Genomic DNA, 15,105 nt, shown 5'->3' with positions numbered 1-15,105 from the left:
TTCTTTAAACACCTTTGCTAGATTTTGATATCACGGTTATGCTGGCTGCATAGTACAAAGTAGAAAATGTTCCCACATCTCAATTTTCTGAAATGGTTTGTGTGTTTTTTCTTTAAATGTTTGATAGAATGTAACAGATTAGCAATGTCAGTGTGGAGTTTTCTTTGTGAAAAGTTTTAAATTATAAGTTCAGTTTCTTTAAAATATGTAGGATTATTCTGATTTTCTGTATCTTTTTAGTTTTGGCAAGTTGTGCTTTTCTAGGAATTTATCCTAGAACTTTAGTTTACATGGTTCACAATATCTTCTTACTATCCTTTTAAAGTTTATAGGATCTGAAGTGATTTCCCCTTTTTTATTCCTTACATTAGTAATTTTTGTGTTCTCTGTTTTTACCTTGATCAGTCTTGGTGGGGGTTTATTAATAAACGTATCAGTCTTTTCAAAAGAGCCATAAATATCCCTTTAAGCACTGCTTTGGGTACATCCATAATTTTTATTTTTTAAAAGAACTATCCTTCAGTTCAAAGTATTTCCCTTGTGATATTATTACCCTTGTGATTTACCTTGATGCAGGTGTTACTTAGAAATATATTATTAAATTTCAAAGCATTGGATGATTTCACACATAAGATGACATCAACACATGCTGCCCCTATATCTCACTGAACTCAACTATATACTCTGGAAAGAATGCCAAGCCTAGCTATTTGTGAACTCTGGAATGTAAATAACAGGCAGTTTGGAGAAGGGTCCCAAAACTTAAAATACCACAGAAGTGGGGATATAAACAAGATCCAAAGTCTCATAACTTAATATCCAAAATAACCAGGACATAAACCAAAATTATTTAACATATTAAGAACCACAGAAATCTCATCTTGTATGGGAGAAGATAATCAACAGATACAAAAGGCAAGATGACACTTATATTGGAAATATCTGACAAGACTTTAAAAGCTGCCATTATGAAAATGTTCAAGCTATCAGTCACAAAAATGTTGCAACAAATATTTTAAAAGTATCAGATAAGAAATAGAAGATAAAAAAGAAGCAAATGTAAATTTTACAACTGAAAAAATATAATAACCAAAATTTTTAAACTCTAGATTAAAAGTGAGAATGCAATGGAAATGCCAGAGGAAAGAGTCGGTAAACTTGAAGACAGATCAACAGAATTATCCAAGCTGGATAACAGATAGAAAAGACTGGGAAAAAAGGGACAGAGTTTCAGAAAGGATAGATATAAAAATCAGTGCAGTAGAACTGTGAGTCAATAAGTCAACCTGTACATTTCTCATCAGTTGATCTTCAACAACTGTGCCATGATAATTCAACAGGGTGAAGAGGCAATTCAACAAATGGTGCTGGGACAGCTAGATATCCACATGCAAAAAGAATAAAGCTGGACCACTATCCTCACCCAATATACAAAAATTAAAATGGATCAGAGATCTAAATAGAAGAGCTAAAACAATACAACTTTAGAAGAAAACGTAGGGGTACATCTTCATGACCTTCAATTTGGCACTAGTTTCTTAAATATGACATCAAATGCACAAGGGAGAAAGGAAGAAAAAACCAGATAAATTGGATTTGATAAAAATAAAAAAACTTTAGTGCATCACAGCACATTATCAAGAAGGTGAAAAAAACAACCTACAGAATCAGAAAAATAGGGACAAGTTACAAAAAGCAGTCTCCCCTTATCTTTGGGGAATATGTTCCAAGAACCCCAGTGGAGGCCTGAAACCACAGATAGTACCAACCCCTATTACCCCATGTTTTCTTATACATACACACCTGTGATAAAGTTTAGTATAATTAGGCACAGTATGAGATTAACAACACCAATAATAAAATAGAACAATTATAACAATATATTTTTCACAATTTCAAAGATAGAAGATTTGTTCTTACTGTAGGTCTTAGCAACATTAGCATATGATGTTTTTGCTTTTTTTTTTAAGTTAAGTTGGATACTTTCATCATTTCACTTAAAGGAAGCGCTTTAGGGCTTCTCTTTGGCATAGCAGAACTGCTAACATTGCTACTCATATGTTCTGGGGCCATTATTAAGTAAAATAAGGGTTATTTGAACATAAGAACTACAATACCATGACAGTCAATCTGAAACCAAGATGGTTACCAAGTGACTATCCTCCTTTGTCCATCTGATCCACCTTGTTCATATCCTGGGCAGGTTAGAGCAGGATGGTGTAAGATTTCATCATGCTACTCAGAAAGGTCTGTAACTTAAAGCTTATGAATTGTTTATTTCTAGAATTTTTCATCTAATATTTTTGGACTGTGGTTGACCACAGATAACTGAAACCATGGAAAGTAAAACAAAGGATAAGGGAGGACTACACATATGATAATGGTATAGCATCCAGAATAGGTAAATAATTCTTACAACTCAAAAATAAAAGGGCATACACTTCAATTTAAAAATAAGCATTCAACACAGGACTGGAATTCCTAGCCAAAACAATTAGGCAAGAACAAGAAATAAAAGGCATCCACATTGGAAAGGAAGATGTAAGTTTATCTCTCTGTTCACACATGAAATATATGTGAAAAACTCACAAAACTGTTAGAACTAATAAGCAAAAAGAAAGCCGCAGGATACAAAAATCAACAAACCAAAATCTATTTTATTTGCATATACTAACAGCAAATAATCAGAAAAGGAAATTTAGAAAGTATCATTTACAATAATGTCAAAAAGAATAAAATAATTAGGCATAAACTTAACCAAGGAGGTGAAAGACTTATATATTCAAAACTACAAAATGTTGCTGAAAGAAGTTACACATACAAATAAATGGAGAGACATCTCACGTTCATGGATTGGATAACGATATTGTTAAGATATCATACTACTCAAAGTGATCTGTAGATTTAATGCAATCACTGTAAACATCCCAATGGTTTGCTTTTTTTTTTTTTTTTTTTAAAAGGAGTCTCACTCTGTCACCCAGGCTGGCCATTTTAAAAATAGAAGAATCTATCCTAAAGTTGACATGGAATCTCAGGGGACCTTGAATAGCCAAAACAATTTCAAAAAAGAACAAATTTGGACAATTCATGCTGCCTGATTTCAAAAGTAACTACAAAGCTAAAGTAATCAAAACCATGTGCTATCAGTGAAACAGAATGGTGAGCCCAGATTTAAACCCTTGCATATATGGTCAAGCAAACTTCAACAAGGATGCCAACACCACTAAATTGAAAAAAGACAATCTCTTTAATAAATGATACTGGAAAAATGGAATATTCACATGCAAAAGAAAAAAGCTGGACCCTTATCTTACACCATATGTAAAACTTAAATGAATTAAAGACCAAAACATAAGACCCCAAACTACAAAACTAGCAGAAAACATAGGGAAAAAGCTTCATGACACTGGATTTGACAATAATTTCTTGAATATGACACCAAAAGCACAGCTAACAAAAGCAAAAATAGACAAATGAGACTACATCAAACTTTAAAACTTCTGTGCATAAAAGGAAACAATGAAATGAGTGAAAAGGCAACCTATGGGATGGGAGAAAATATTTGCAAATCATATATTTAATAAGTGGTTAATATCTAGAATATATAGAGAACTCCAACACTCAACAACAAAAAAACCTGACTTTAAAATGGGCAAAGGACTTAAAGTGATATTTCTCTTGGCCAATAAGCATATGAAAGAGTGCTCAATATCACTAATTGTCAGAGAAATGCAAATCAAAACCACAATGAGATCACCTCACACCCATTATGACAGCAACTATCTAACAAAATCAGAAAATAACAAGTGTTGGGAATATGGAGGAGTTGGAACCCTTGAACATTATTGTTGAGATTGTAAAGTGGTGCAATAAGCATGTGGTTTCTTTAAAAACTTAAAAATAGATCTACTACATGATCCACCAGTCTCACTTCTTGGGTATATATCCAAAAGAATTAAAAGCAAGATCTCAAATAGGTATTTACATACCTATGTTCACAGCATTATTCATAATAGTCTAGAGGTAAAAGCAACCCACATGTCCATTAATGGATGAATGGACCAACAAAATGCAATGTAACATATAATGGAATACTATCCAAACTTAAAAATAAAGGAAAACCTGTTACAACCTGCGACATGAAGGAACCCTGAGAATATTATGCTAAGTGAAATAAGTTATTCACAAAAGAACAAATGCAGCATTATTCTATTTATATAAGGTGTCTAATGATCATAGATATACGAAGTAGAATGGTGGTCACTAGGGGCTGGGAGAAGGGAGAAAGGGGAGTTGTTTAATGGGTATAGAGTTTCAGTTCTGCAAGATGAGAATATTTTGAAGATCTGTTTCATAACAATGTTAATATACTTACATTACTGAACTGTATACTTAAAATAGTTAAGATAGTAAATTTTATTTTTTAAGCACAATTACATTAAAAAGAAAAAAACCCAAATGGACATTGTAAAAGTGGAAAATACCTAAACTTAAGAAATCATCGGAGGGACTAGCAGCAGACTCAGGTATAGCAGAAGGGATCGGTGAGCACAAATGTCAATAAAATATACCCTAAGTGAAGCAAAGAGTTAAAAAAAAAAAAAAAAAAAAAAAAAAAAAGAATGAAATAGCAGAATGGTGTGTGACAAAACTGTGAGGCAGTATGAACCATTTTAATTTACATGTAATTGGAGCACCAGAAGTAGACAAAGAATGCCTAAAGAGATAGTGGCTAAGAATTCTCTAAAAACTGATTCATACCCATAGATTCATGAATCTCAGCCAATCAAAAGCAATATGAATACAAGCAAACTAAAATAGGTACATTATAGCAGCTAAAGGAATAAAAGATATATTACAAATAGTGGAGCAATAAAATGATAAGAATGATGACTGACTTCTCAGAACCTTGGGAGGCTGGAAGATGATGGGGTGACATCTTTAATGTGCATGAAGAAAAAAGCTATCAATCCCAGAATTTTTATATTAAGACAAACCAGACATTTTTATGGAAAAAAGCAGGCAGAATCTGGAGAATTCACTACAAGAAATATTAAAAGTTCTTCAGACTGAAAATATATGATTTTAGATGGAAGCATACCCTGACTACTTGGGTGTGGGGAGGGGAGGGCTTGTAATGCCCCATCATTTGTGTGCCATCTAGGTTGTGGTATGGGGACTAGGCATGTTCTGCTGGGATGGGGAAGCTAGATCTTAAGCTGCCTTACCACCATGTGTCAGTGGGGCCTCACAGTGCCAGGGGCCTTCAACCTGAATTCTCCACTGAACCTGCTGGTAGGTAGAGTTTAGGTGTATTTGGGGTGATAAGTGGGTAGAGGTAGACTGGTTGGCCTTAGTAACAAACATTTCTGTTTCTCCCACTCTAGCATGAACATGTGAATATTTGTGAATTTCTTACCTATTTCCCCCCAGGGGAGAAAATGGGAAGTGAGGGCCACTGGTAAACACTGAGTTAGAACAAGTGAGTAATCCCACCTACATAATTAATGTGATGGAGTCATTGAAGAGTCTGTAGTTCCTCTTCTCCAGACTTTTGTGATTAATTTGTTAAACCTCACTGGCAACTTCTTGACTAAAAACAGTATTAATTAGCTATTTCCCCTGACTGGGGAGCAGACCCCCTGACTGGGGACCTTGAGCTTTCAAGGCTTCTCTTAAATTTACAGAAGTGGCCTTACATTCTCTATGGGACTAGGGAATACTGGCTCTGCAAATGGGCTTTTAGTTTGTTCTCCAGACAAACCCGGTTTGAACTCTATCCACTTTGAAGTTGCGTCACTAAATGAATTACACAATGCTTAATCTTTGAAGTACGCCATATTCCAAACTTTCAATTAAAACTGTAGAGAACTTCTGATTATGACAACTCAGGGTTTAAAAACTGACCTGAACTGATTGCCTCACAGGTATGAGAGAATCGAAATCCCAATCCATATTGTACCTCATGTCACTATCGGGAAAGTGTGCCTTGAATCAGCAGTAGAGCTGCCCAAGATCCTGTGCCAGGAGGAGCAGGATGCGTATAGGAGGATCCACAGGTAGAGACCCTCTTCACTCCTCTTCTCTACTTCTCAGGACCTAGTCTCTCTTTTCTTCTTCTGTCCTTTTATCTTTAGCAGCTCAACTCTTGAGGCCCCTTTCCTTTTGCCTCTCTGGGAAAGTTTTCTAGCAGTCTCCAATCATAATGTTTCTCACATTGTATGATAATTTCTTCAACATTTGTTTTTCTCCTGCTTACTTTGGATGTTTCAAGGGCAAGGATACTTTCTTTTTTGGTTGAGAAAGGAAGATAATCCACAGATAATCCACAACATCTTAATCCTGTTGCCAAGCACTAGGTTTTGCCCAATAAATTTGTACTAAGTCAGAGCTTTGGTGAGAGACAACAATTTCAAAATTATCAGTTTGAATTATCTTTGAATAAAATCACATCCCCCAAATCATCAGGAAGTTAATATTGGGGATTTAAATACTACATATTCATCTAATACAGTTGGCAACGGTGTGATGCAGTTTATGGTTGGTATAGTCCATGACCATTTTGCTTTCCCTTCAGTGCTGCTTTGCCACTAACCTACTCTATTTTATCTTTTAGCCTTACACATCTGGACTCAGTAACCAAGATCCATAATGGCTCGGGTAAGAATTTTTTCTTGAGTACTCAGCATTTTTTCTGAGTATTTCCCTGAAATACTCAGCTGACAGAAGCAAATTTAGTTTAAGTGAGTGAAGTGATGGGTACAAGTTGTCCTCAGACTTCCTTTCCCAAGGGTTTTCCTGATCCTGATCCCAGCATTTCTTTTGAACTCTGGGGATCCATGAATACTATAAATACAGCTTAGAGTAAGAGAGGAGGAAAGACAGGAAAGAGCTTTATGATAGACCTACTCAGTGATACACTGGCACACGTTTAACAACCAGTTCTCAAGGAGCAGGAGGACCCTGATTTGTTGTGTTTGGTGGTTTCCGTGGTGTAATGCCCCTGGCATGGCTGGTTTCAAGCAACTAACATGGCATCAACTAGCTTACAAACTTCTTGGAATTTTAATAGTTGGCTTTTGTGAGCTGGCATGAATTGGTTCCAGCATAACACTACCAGGGCCTGTCATGGTGGGAATTGAAAGAGATGGATGGATAGACAGATAGACAGATAAAAGGGAAGGCATGAGGGAGAAAATCTTTTGATGTCAATAAATATAAAAGTAATTTTTATACAAGGCAAAGGAACAAAGAGCTGAATACAATATTTATACTAATTCACTTGTCCCTAACATACACATTTCCCCAATCACACTTTCTGTCTGAGTAACCCTGACTTCTGGGTCATTCTGTGCACTCTTCCCCAGTTACTTGCAAAGTCACCAGTGAGGAAGAAAGGGAGGCTTTTGAGTGTTACAGGCAGTTACTTTTCAAAGAAAAGGAGAAATGGCTTGGTCTATCTGTCGCATAATTTTGGTCTCAGGATAAAACATGACAAAGTTAAAAGTTGGTAATATATGATATATAACCATATTCTAAAGCCACAGTAATTTAAAAAGTATAAATAATAGCTCAAAATAAACAAATAGATCAGTGGAACTGAACAGAGTCCAGAGATAGGCCTATGTATATGTAAGAATTTATATTTGACAAAGATATTACTTTAAATAAATGAAAAAAGCATGAATTATTTACTAAATAGGATTGGGACAGTTCACTTCTTTGTTCATTCAGGAAACATTTGAGTGCTATTCTAGGCACTGAGGTACAGTGCTGAGCAAAAGAGACAGTCTTAACCTTCATGGAGTTAACATTCTTTTATTTCCATTTGGGGGAAAATAGATTCCTACCTAATACCCTACACAAAAATAAATTCCAGATATATTTAAACTTTTACTATTGTGGTACAACCACTTTAGAAAAGAGGTTGGCAATTATATTTGCCATATGTCATACCCGTTCCTTTCCTAGGTATATACCTCAAAGAATTGAAAACAGCTGCTCAAAGAAAAACCTGCATACAAATGTTTACAGCAGCATTATTCACAATAGCCAAAAGGTAGAAACAACACAAATGTGCATCGGTGGGTGAATGGATAAACTGTGATATATCCGTGTAATGGAGTACAATTCAACAATAAAAAGAACAAACTACTGAAACATGAACAAACAGGATGAGTGTCAAGAACATTGTGCCAGGTGAAGGAAGCATCACACGAAAGGCTACATACTCCATGGTTCCAAATTCAAGAATAAGCAAAACTAATCTATGGTGTGGTAGCTGCCTGGGCCCAGGGATGAAGGGGCATTGGATGCAAAGGGAACTGCAGAGGGGATTGTTTGAGGGTGGTGGAAATGGTATATATCTTGACTAGCACATGGGATGTCTTAGTTCATTTTGTGTTGTTATGAAGGAATACCTGAGGCTGGGTAATATATAAAGAAAAGAGGTTTATTTGGCTTTATAGTTTTGCAGACTGAACGAGAAGCATGATGCTGGCACCTGCATTTGGTGAGGGCTTCAGGCTACTTCTACTCGTTACAGAAGGCAAAGGGGAGTCTGTGTATTTAGACATCATGTAGCAACAGAGGAAACAAGAGAATGGGGGAAGGGCCAGCCTCTTTTTAACAGCCAGTTCTTGTGGGAACCAACAGAGAAAGAACTCACCCCTGAGGGAGGGCATTCATCTATTAATGAAGGACCCACCCCCATGACCCAAACACCTCACATGAGGCCCCACCTCCAACATTGGGGGTCAAATTTTAACATGAGGTTTGGGGGGCCAGATATCCAAATTATAACATGGGGTATACATTTGTCAAAACTCATAGAACTGTATACTTTAAATTGGTTCATTTTACTGTCTGTAAATTATACCCACAAAAGCTCATTTTATAAGTTAAAGAAATACAGGAGGAAAATATAAGAATTTTTTTCAGACTCTAGGAAGATGATGGCCTAAGTATAATGTGAAAACCTGAACTCACAAAAGGAAAGACTGACTAAATAAAAATTAAAGACTTTTTAATGGGCCCCTACAAAAATAAAAATGTTTATTATTATCTTTAAAAGAAGTATGGATTAAAATAAGATGATCAGTTTTTCACCTTTTCAAAGATTAAATTGAGAGACTATTAGGTGAGGATGTGAGGGAAGTGAACAGTCTCACTGTTCCTGGAGATATAATTTAGTATAATCTGGAAAATACTGGATAATTAGTTTTAAAGTGTACATGTACTTAGATCTAGCAATTTCACTTAACTGCAGTCTTTAAAATAGCAAAACACTGGACAGTGGTCATTTCAGTGACAGTCACATATTATGAGAGAGAAAAAGATACTTACATTAGATGGAATGTGTTTTAAAAGAGTACCTTAGAATCTTTGTCTTACCATGAAGCTGAACATTCACAGTAAAGCATAAAAGATGGTAACTCCCTTACTCTTCATTCCTCTGTTTTTCATTTTAAAAGAGGAGCTCTCAGGCGTATTCAATTAATGTACATTTCTGCAATATACATAACAGTTTATATGCCTACAGGGCGCTCTGGAAACATAAGTTACAGAAGGCAGACTTCTGGCCGATTAGGAGGTTTTGACGGTTTATAGCAAGGGAAGGTCTGAAAGGCTGGGCAAAGGAACCCTTTCGTGGCTCTTAGCCCTTTTGCCTAAGGGAGTAAAGAGCTGGCCATCTTTCTGCCACGCTTCCCTCTGGCTTATGGATTCAAGATAGCCTCAGAATGGGTATTTTCTATGCTCAGCTCTTCTGTTTTTCCCCTGGCTGGGCCCGGAAAAATTGTTTACCAGTCCTACTTATTACACTTTTTCTACTTCCTTCTCCAACCCTTTCTTTCTGTGCTCATGGTTGGGGGTCTGCTGGTGATGGAGTGGGAACATGCTAGTGGTTGGTGCTTTTCCACAATTATTCTCATCTTTATCTTTCCTATTGAAGTGTTTACCAAGAATCTGTGCAGTCAGATGTCGGCAGTCAGTGGGCCTCTCCTACAGTGGCTGGAGGACAGACTGGAGCAAAACCAACAGCATTTGCAGGAATTGCAACAAGAAAAGGAAGAGCTTATGCAAGAACTTTCTTCTCTAGAATAAATCAGGAGACAAAATGGGGTAAAAAACTTCTTTTTCAATTTGTGTACTAAACACAGTCTGAAAATGCACACAGCTCACATCCAGGCAGACAATAGAGTAGTTCTTTTTATATCCCAGTAGATAGGTTTTCACATACCATCAGCACAGGATGTCTTCCTGACAGTTTAATTACAGTTCACTGAACCCTCCTACCTATAACTGACCTATAAGGAGCTTATGCAAGAGAATTTAAGTAGAATATGAAAGTTATTTTTAAAAAGGCTATAGGTGGTACATCGGCAAGGAGTATCTTAGAATAAAATGTCTGGGGAGTATATATTAAACATATTTCCCTTTCTTTTAACTTGGAAGCCTTTATTTTCATTTTCAAATACATTCACTCGCTAGAATATTTTATGTTTCAATTTTGTAGGTATGATGCTTATGTTGGACAAGCAAATAATAAATCTAGTGTCAGTAGAAGGAAGCACCCCCCCTCTATGCCCTCATTGAGAGGGCAGTGTCTTTCTTCTTGATTTCTAAAATATATGTTCTGAGATACCTATCAAATGTTGAATCTCTGAAGGTACTCTTTTTAAACAAACATGAGTTCTAGCATATTTGACTCTGAAGTAAATTCCTACTGAGCAGATCCTATCTGCCTAGGAATTTCCATTATAGTATAAATGTGTTTCTCCAGAAACATTTAGGATTTAGGATGTAATAAAAATCATGCTTTTAAAAAGTTTGGTTGCATTACTCTTATCATGTAAAAGCACAAATGATAAATGTGTCTTCAGAAAAGACATACTTTTCTGTGTGCTTGTTGCATACTGGAAACAAAGTATGCTTGTTGGATACTGGAAGTTAAGTGATAAAGGCTGTTTTTGGTTTTTGTTTATCCTTCTTATTTTTCAAATTTCAAAGTGTTGTCCAGAACCACCTACATCAGAAACACTTGAAGGTCAAACCCTATCTCTGGGGATAAAACCCAGAAATCTGCATGAATTCCTTAGCTGATTCTGGGGCATACTCACATTTGAAAACCACTAGCCTTGAGCATATGGAATGTATATACTATATTGTCCCTAATTTCCCACAGCCACTGTTCTTCTCTATTCTTTTTATTTCCCTATAGGAAAGATGAAAATATCCAGTATAAAGTTACTTAAGCTAAATCAATTTTGAAGAAGAAAAACTTGGAGGACTCACATTACCTGACTTCAAGACTTACTAAAAAGCTATAGTAATCAAGATAGATGGTATTGGCAGAGGAACAGACACATAGATCAATGGAACAGATGAGAGAACCCAGAAATAAACCCATATAAATATGCTCAACTGATTCTGAAAAAGTACAAAAGCAATTCAATGGAGGAAAAATAGCCTTTCTGACAAATTATGCTGGAGCAATTAGACACCCATAGCGAGGAGAAAAAAGAACCTCTACTTAAACCTCACATCTTATATAAAATTTAACTCAAAATGTATAATGGACTTAAATGTAATACATAAAACTATATAACTTGGAAAAAAGCCACGGGAGAAGAAGCTTCAGGATCTTGGGCTAGGTGACAAGTTCTTGGACTTTGCCCCAAAAGCACATCCATAAAAGACAAAAACTGATATATTGGACTTCTTAAAAAATTTAAAACTTGTGATTTAAGAAGAGGAAAAGATAAGCTACAGATTGAGATGAATTTGCAAACCATATATCTAATCAATTTGGCATATATAAAGTGTGCTAAAAACTCAACTGTAGTCAGGCATGGTAGCCCATGCTTTTAATCTCACCACTTTAGGAGGCGTGCTTGAGGTCAGGGGTTCCAGACCAGCCTGGGCAAGACAGTGAGACTCTGTCTCTACAAAAAAAATTTTTTAAGAAAATTAGCAGGCCGGGTGCGGTGGCTCAAGCCTGTAATCCCAGCACTTTGGGAGGCCGAGACGGGCGGATCACGAGGTCAGGAGATCAAGACCATCCTGGCTAACACGGTGAAACCCTGTCTCTACTAAAAACTACAAAAAACTAACCGGGCGAGGTGGCAGGCGCCTGTAGTCCCAGCTACTCGGGAGGCTGAGGCAGGAGAATGGCGTGAGCCCGGGAAGCGGAGCTTGCAGTGAGCTGAGATCTGGCCACTGCACTCCAGCCTGGGTGACAGAGCGAGACTCCGTCTCAAAAAAAAAAAAAAAAAAAAAAAAAAAAAAAAAAAAAAAAAAAAAAAAAAAAAAAAAAAGAAAATTAGCTGGGCACCATGACACACACCAGTAGTCCCAGCTACTAGGGAGACAGGAGGATCACTTGAGCCCAGAAGTTTGAGGCTGCATTGAGCTGTGATCACACCACCACACTCCAACCTGTGTAACAGAGTGAGGCCTTGTCTCAAAAAAAGCCACAAAAGCTCAACAATAAAAACAAACAGTCCAATTAGAAAATGGGCAAAAGACATGAATGGATGTTTCACTGAAGAGGATCTATAGATGGCAAGTAAGCATATGAAAAGCTGTTAAACTCCATAAGTCATGAGGGAATGCAAATTGAAACCACAGTGAGGCTATGACTTACTTACCTGAATGGCTAAAGAAAAAATAGTGAAAATACCAAATACCAATGAGGATACAAACTGAATATTTTATACATTGCTAACAGGAATATAAAATGGTACAGCTACTCTGGAAAAGAGTTTATAAATTTCTTACCAAGTTAAACATAATTTTTTAATCAAGTTAAACATAAGACCCCGCAGTTGTGCTCCTGGACATTCATTCCAGAGAAATGAAAATCTATATTGTACTTGTACCGAAACATTCATAGGAGCTTTATTTGTAATAACCCCAAACTGGAAACAACCCAGATGTCCTATAACAGGTACCTGGTTAAACAAACCATCCATAACTTGCAATACTACTCTGGAAGGAAAAGGAACTAACTGTTGATATAAGAACTTGGTTGTACCTCAGGGGTATTATGGTGAACAAAAAAGCCAGTCTCAAATGGTCACATACTGTATGATTGCATTTATATAATATTCTTGAAGTGACAAAATTATTGAAATGAAGAACAGATTAATGGTTGCCAGGGATAGGAATTGGAGGGGGTGTGGGATATGTATGACTGTAAAGGGATGATGCAAGGAGTTCCTTTGTGCTGATGGAACAGTTCTATGTGATTATGATGATTATGATGTTGATTATAGCGTTTGATTATGAGGTTGAGCACATGAATCTATACCTGTGCTGAAGTTGTATGGACCTACATACACACAAATGAATGCATGTAAAATCTGGTGATATTGAATAAAGTCTGTAGTCTAGATAGCAGTATAATATCATTGTCAATATCTTGGATATGAAGTTGTGCTATAGTTACAAAACTGTACCACTGGAGGAAACTGGGTAATGGATACATGGGACTCTGTACTATTTTTGCAACTTCCTATAAGTATATAATTATTGCAAAATGAAAAGTTGTAAGTTTTAAGTAAGGAACTGGGACGTATGGTACCTATTTTATGAAGTAAGAAAAGGGTGATAGAAAATTTGAGGGGAATAAAACAATTGGAATATTTTTACAGGCCAACCTTTAGCACAAGTCCTTTTCCTTTTCTGGGTTTCATTTTCTTTAGGAATAGAATGAGATTAGAGTAGTTGACCACCAAGGTTTCTTTTAGCCCAGTGTCCAGTCTTTAAAAGTGTTGAGCATCACAAAAAACAGTGGTGTGAACAAGATGTATCATTATTTTCCCAGCTGCACCAATCTGGCTTACCTTTACACAACCCTGTATCCCCTTATGAACACTAGATTCTCTATATTCAATCACATCCAAGGCTCTCATGGTAACTATATATACTTGTTCTCTCTGTTTTCTTATCTCCTATAATTTCAGCTCCTTGCCTTGTGACCTCTGCCCACAGCACTTCATTGAAACTACTCCTGCCAAAGTCACCAATGGTCTCCACACAGTGAAAGTCAATAGTTGCTTCTCCCATCCTTAATGAACCTCTCAGTATTGACACAGTTGGTTACTCCTCCCTGAAATCTACTTCCTTGGCTTCTCCTATTTTCTTCTCTGGCTAGTCTTCCTGTTGTTCTTTTCTTCTCTAGCTGTTCCTTCTCAAATTCATTCATAGACTTTTCTATCTTTGCTTACCTATATGCAGTTGACATACAAATCTGTATTTGTCCATGCCTCTATCTGAACTCTAGACCTACATTTCCACCTCTCTACTAGACATTTCACTTGGTCGGGTTTTTAAATTTTTAATTTTTTTTTTTTTTTTTTTTGAGGCAGGGTCTCACTCTGTTGCCCAGGTTAGAGTGCAGTGGCATGATCATGGCTCACTGCAGCCTCAACCTCCTGACCTCAGCCTCCCAAGTAGCTGGGACTACAGGCACGCACCACCGTGCCTCACTCATTTTTTTGTATTTTTTTGAAGTGACAGGGTTCCACCACGTTGCCCAGGCTGGTGGCAAACTACTGGGCTCAAGCAATCCACCTGCCTCGGCCTCCCAAAGTGCTAGGATTACAGGCATGAGCCACCGTGCCTGGCCTCCACTTCGCTGCCTTAATGGCACATAAAAATTAATATATCTAAATCTGAAATCATAGTTTTCAATCTAAACTATATTCCCTTCCAACATTTCTTACCTCAGTGAATAGTGAATGTAACATCTATTTGCACAAACCAGAAACCAAATAGACATTCGTAACACCTCTCTCCATTACCTTCTAAACTACTTACATTGATAGAGTTATAGCAATTTGAAATTCTTTTTCTAACCTAGTAATCTGAGTAATTTGTAGGATAAGCATGTCAGGGGAGGGGCAGGTACATGGAGGTGTCAGTGCCTGATGGCTGAGGAAGCAGGCTGGGATTACTGCGTGGAAGTATCAGAGTTTCCAGCTTTGTGGCTCCGTGGTCGGGTGGAGGGGCAGGGGGAGAGATCCAGTGGAAGCCATGTTGTGCCAGTGCCCTCAGGGTGAGGAGGCAGCCAGCAATGTGCTACATTAGGCAAATAAC

At 37.0% G+C, this 15,105-nt stretch overlaps 1 protein-coding gene across 3 annotated transcripts in view; it reads left to right on the top strand.

Moving 5' to 3' along the window:
- Nucleotides 1-11,972, top strand: part of BRCC3 (BRCA1/BRCA2-containing complex subunit 3) — a 36,151-nt gene extending 24,179 nt beyond the window's left edge. For 2 of the 3 annotated variants that reach the window (XM_010352751.2, XM_010352743.2), the window contains 4 exons: nt 5,931-6,062; nt 6,620-6,663; nt 9,956-10,125; nt 11,225-11,972. In XM_010352751.2, coding sequence (XP_010351053.1) covers nt 5,931-6,062; nt 6,620-6,663; nt 9,956-10,107 — 328 coding nt within the window. In that variant the 3' untranslated portion in view covers nt 10,108-10,125; nt 11,225-11,972. The remainder of the gene's footprint in view (nt 1-5,930; nt 6,063-6,619; nt 6,664-9,955; nt 10,126-11,224) is intronic. The other variant, XM_010352737.2, reaches the window with a different exon arrangement.
- The last annotated feature ends 3,133 nt before the right edge of the window (nt 11,973-15,105 follow it).

Source organism: Rhinopithecus roxellana, chromosome 7 (assembly GCF_007565055.1).
Source record: "Rhinopithecus roxellana isolate Shanxi Qingling chromosome 7, ASM756505v1, whole genome shotgun sequence".
Taxonomy (NCBI): Eukaryota; Metazoa; Chordata; class Mammalia; order Primates; family Cercopithecidae; genus Rhinopithecus; species Rhinopithecus roxellana.
Note: the sequence above shows the minus strand (reverse complement) of the source record. Positions and strands in the feature narration are given on the sequence as shown.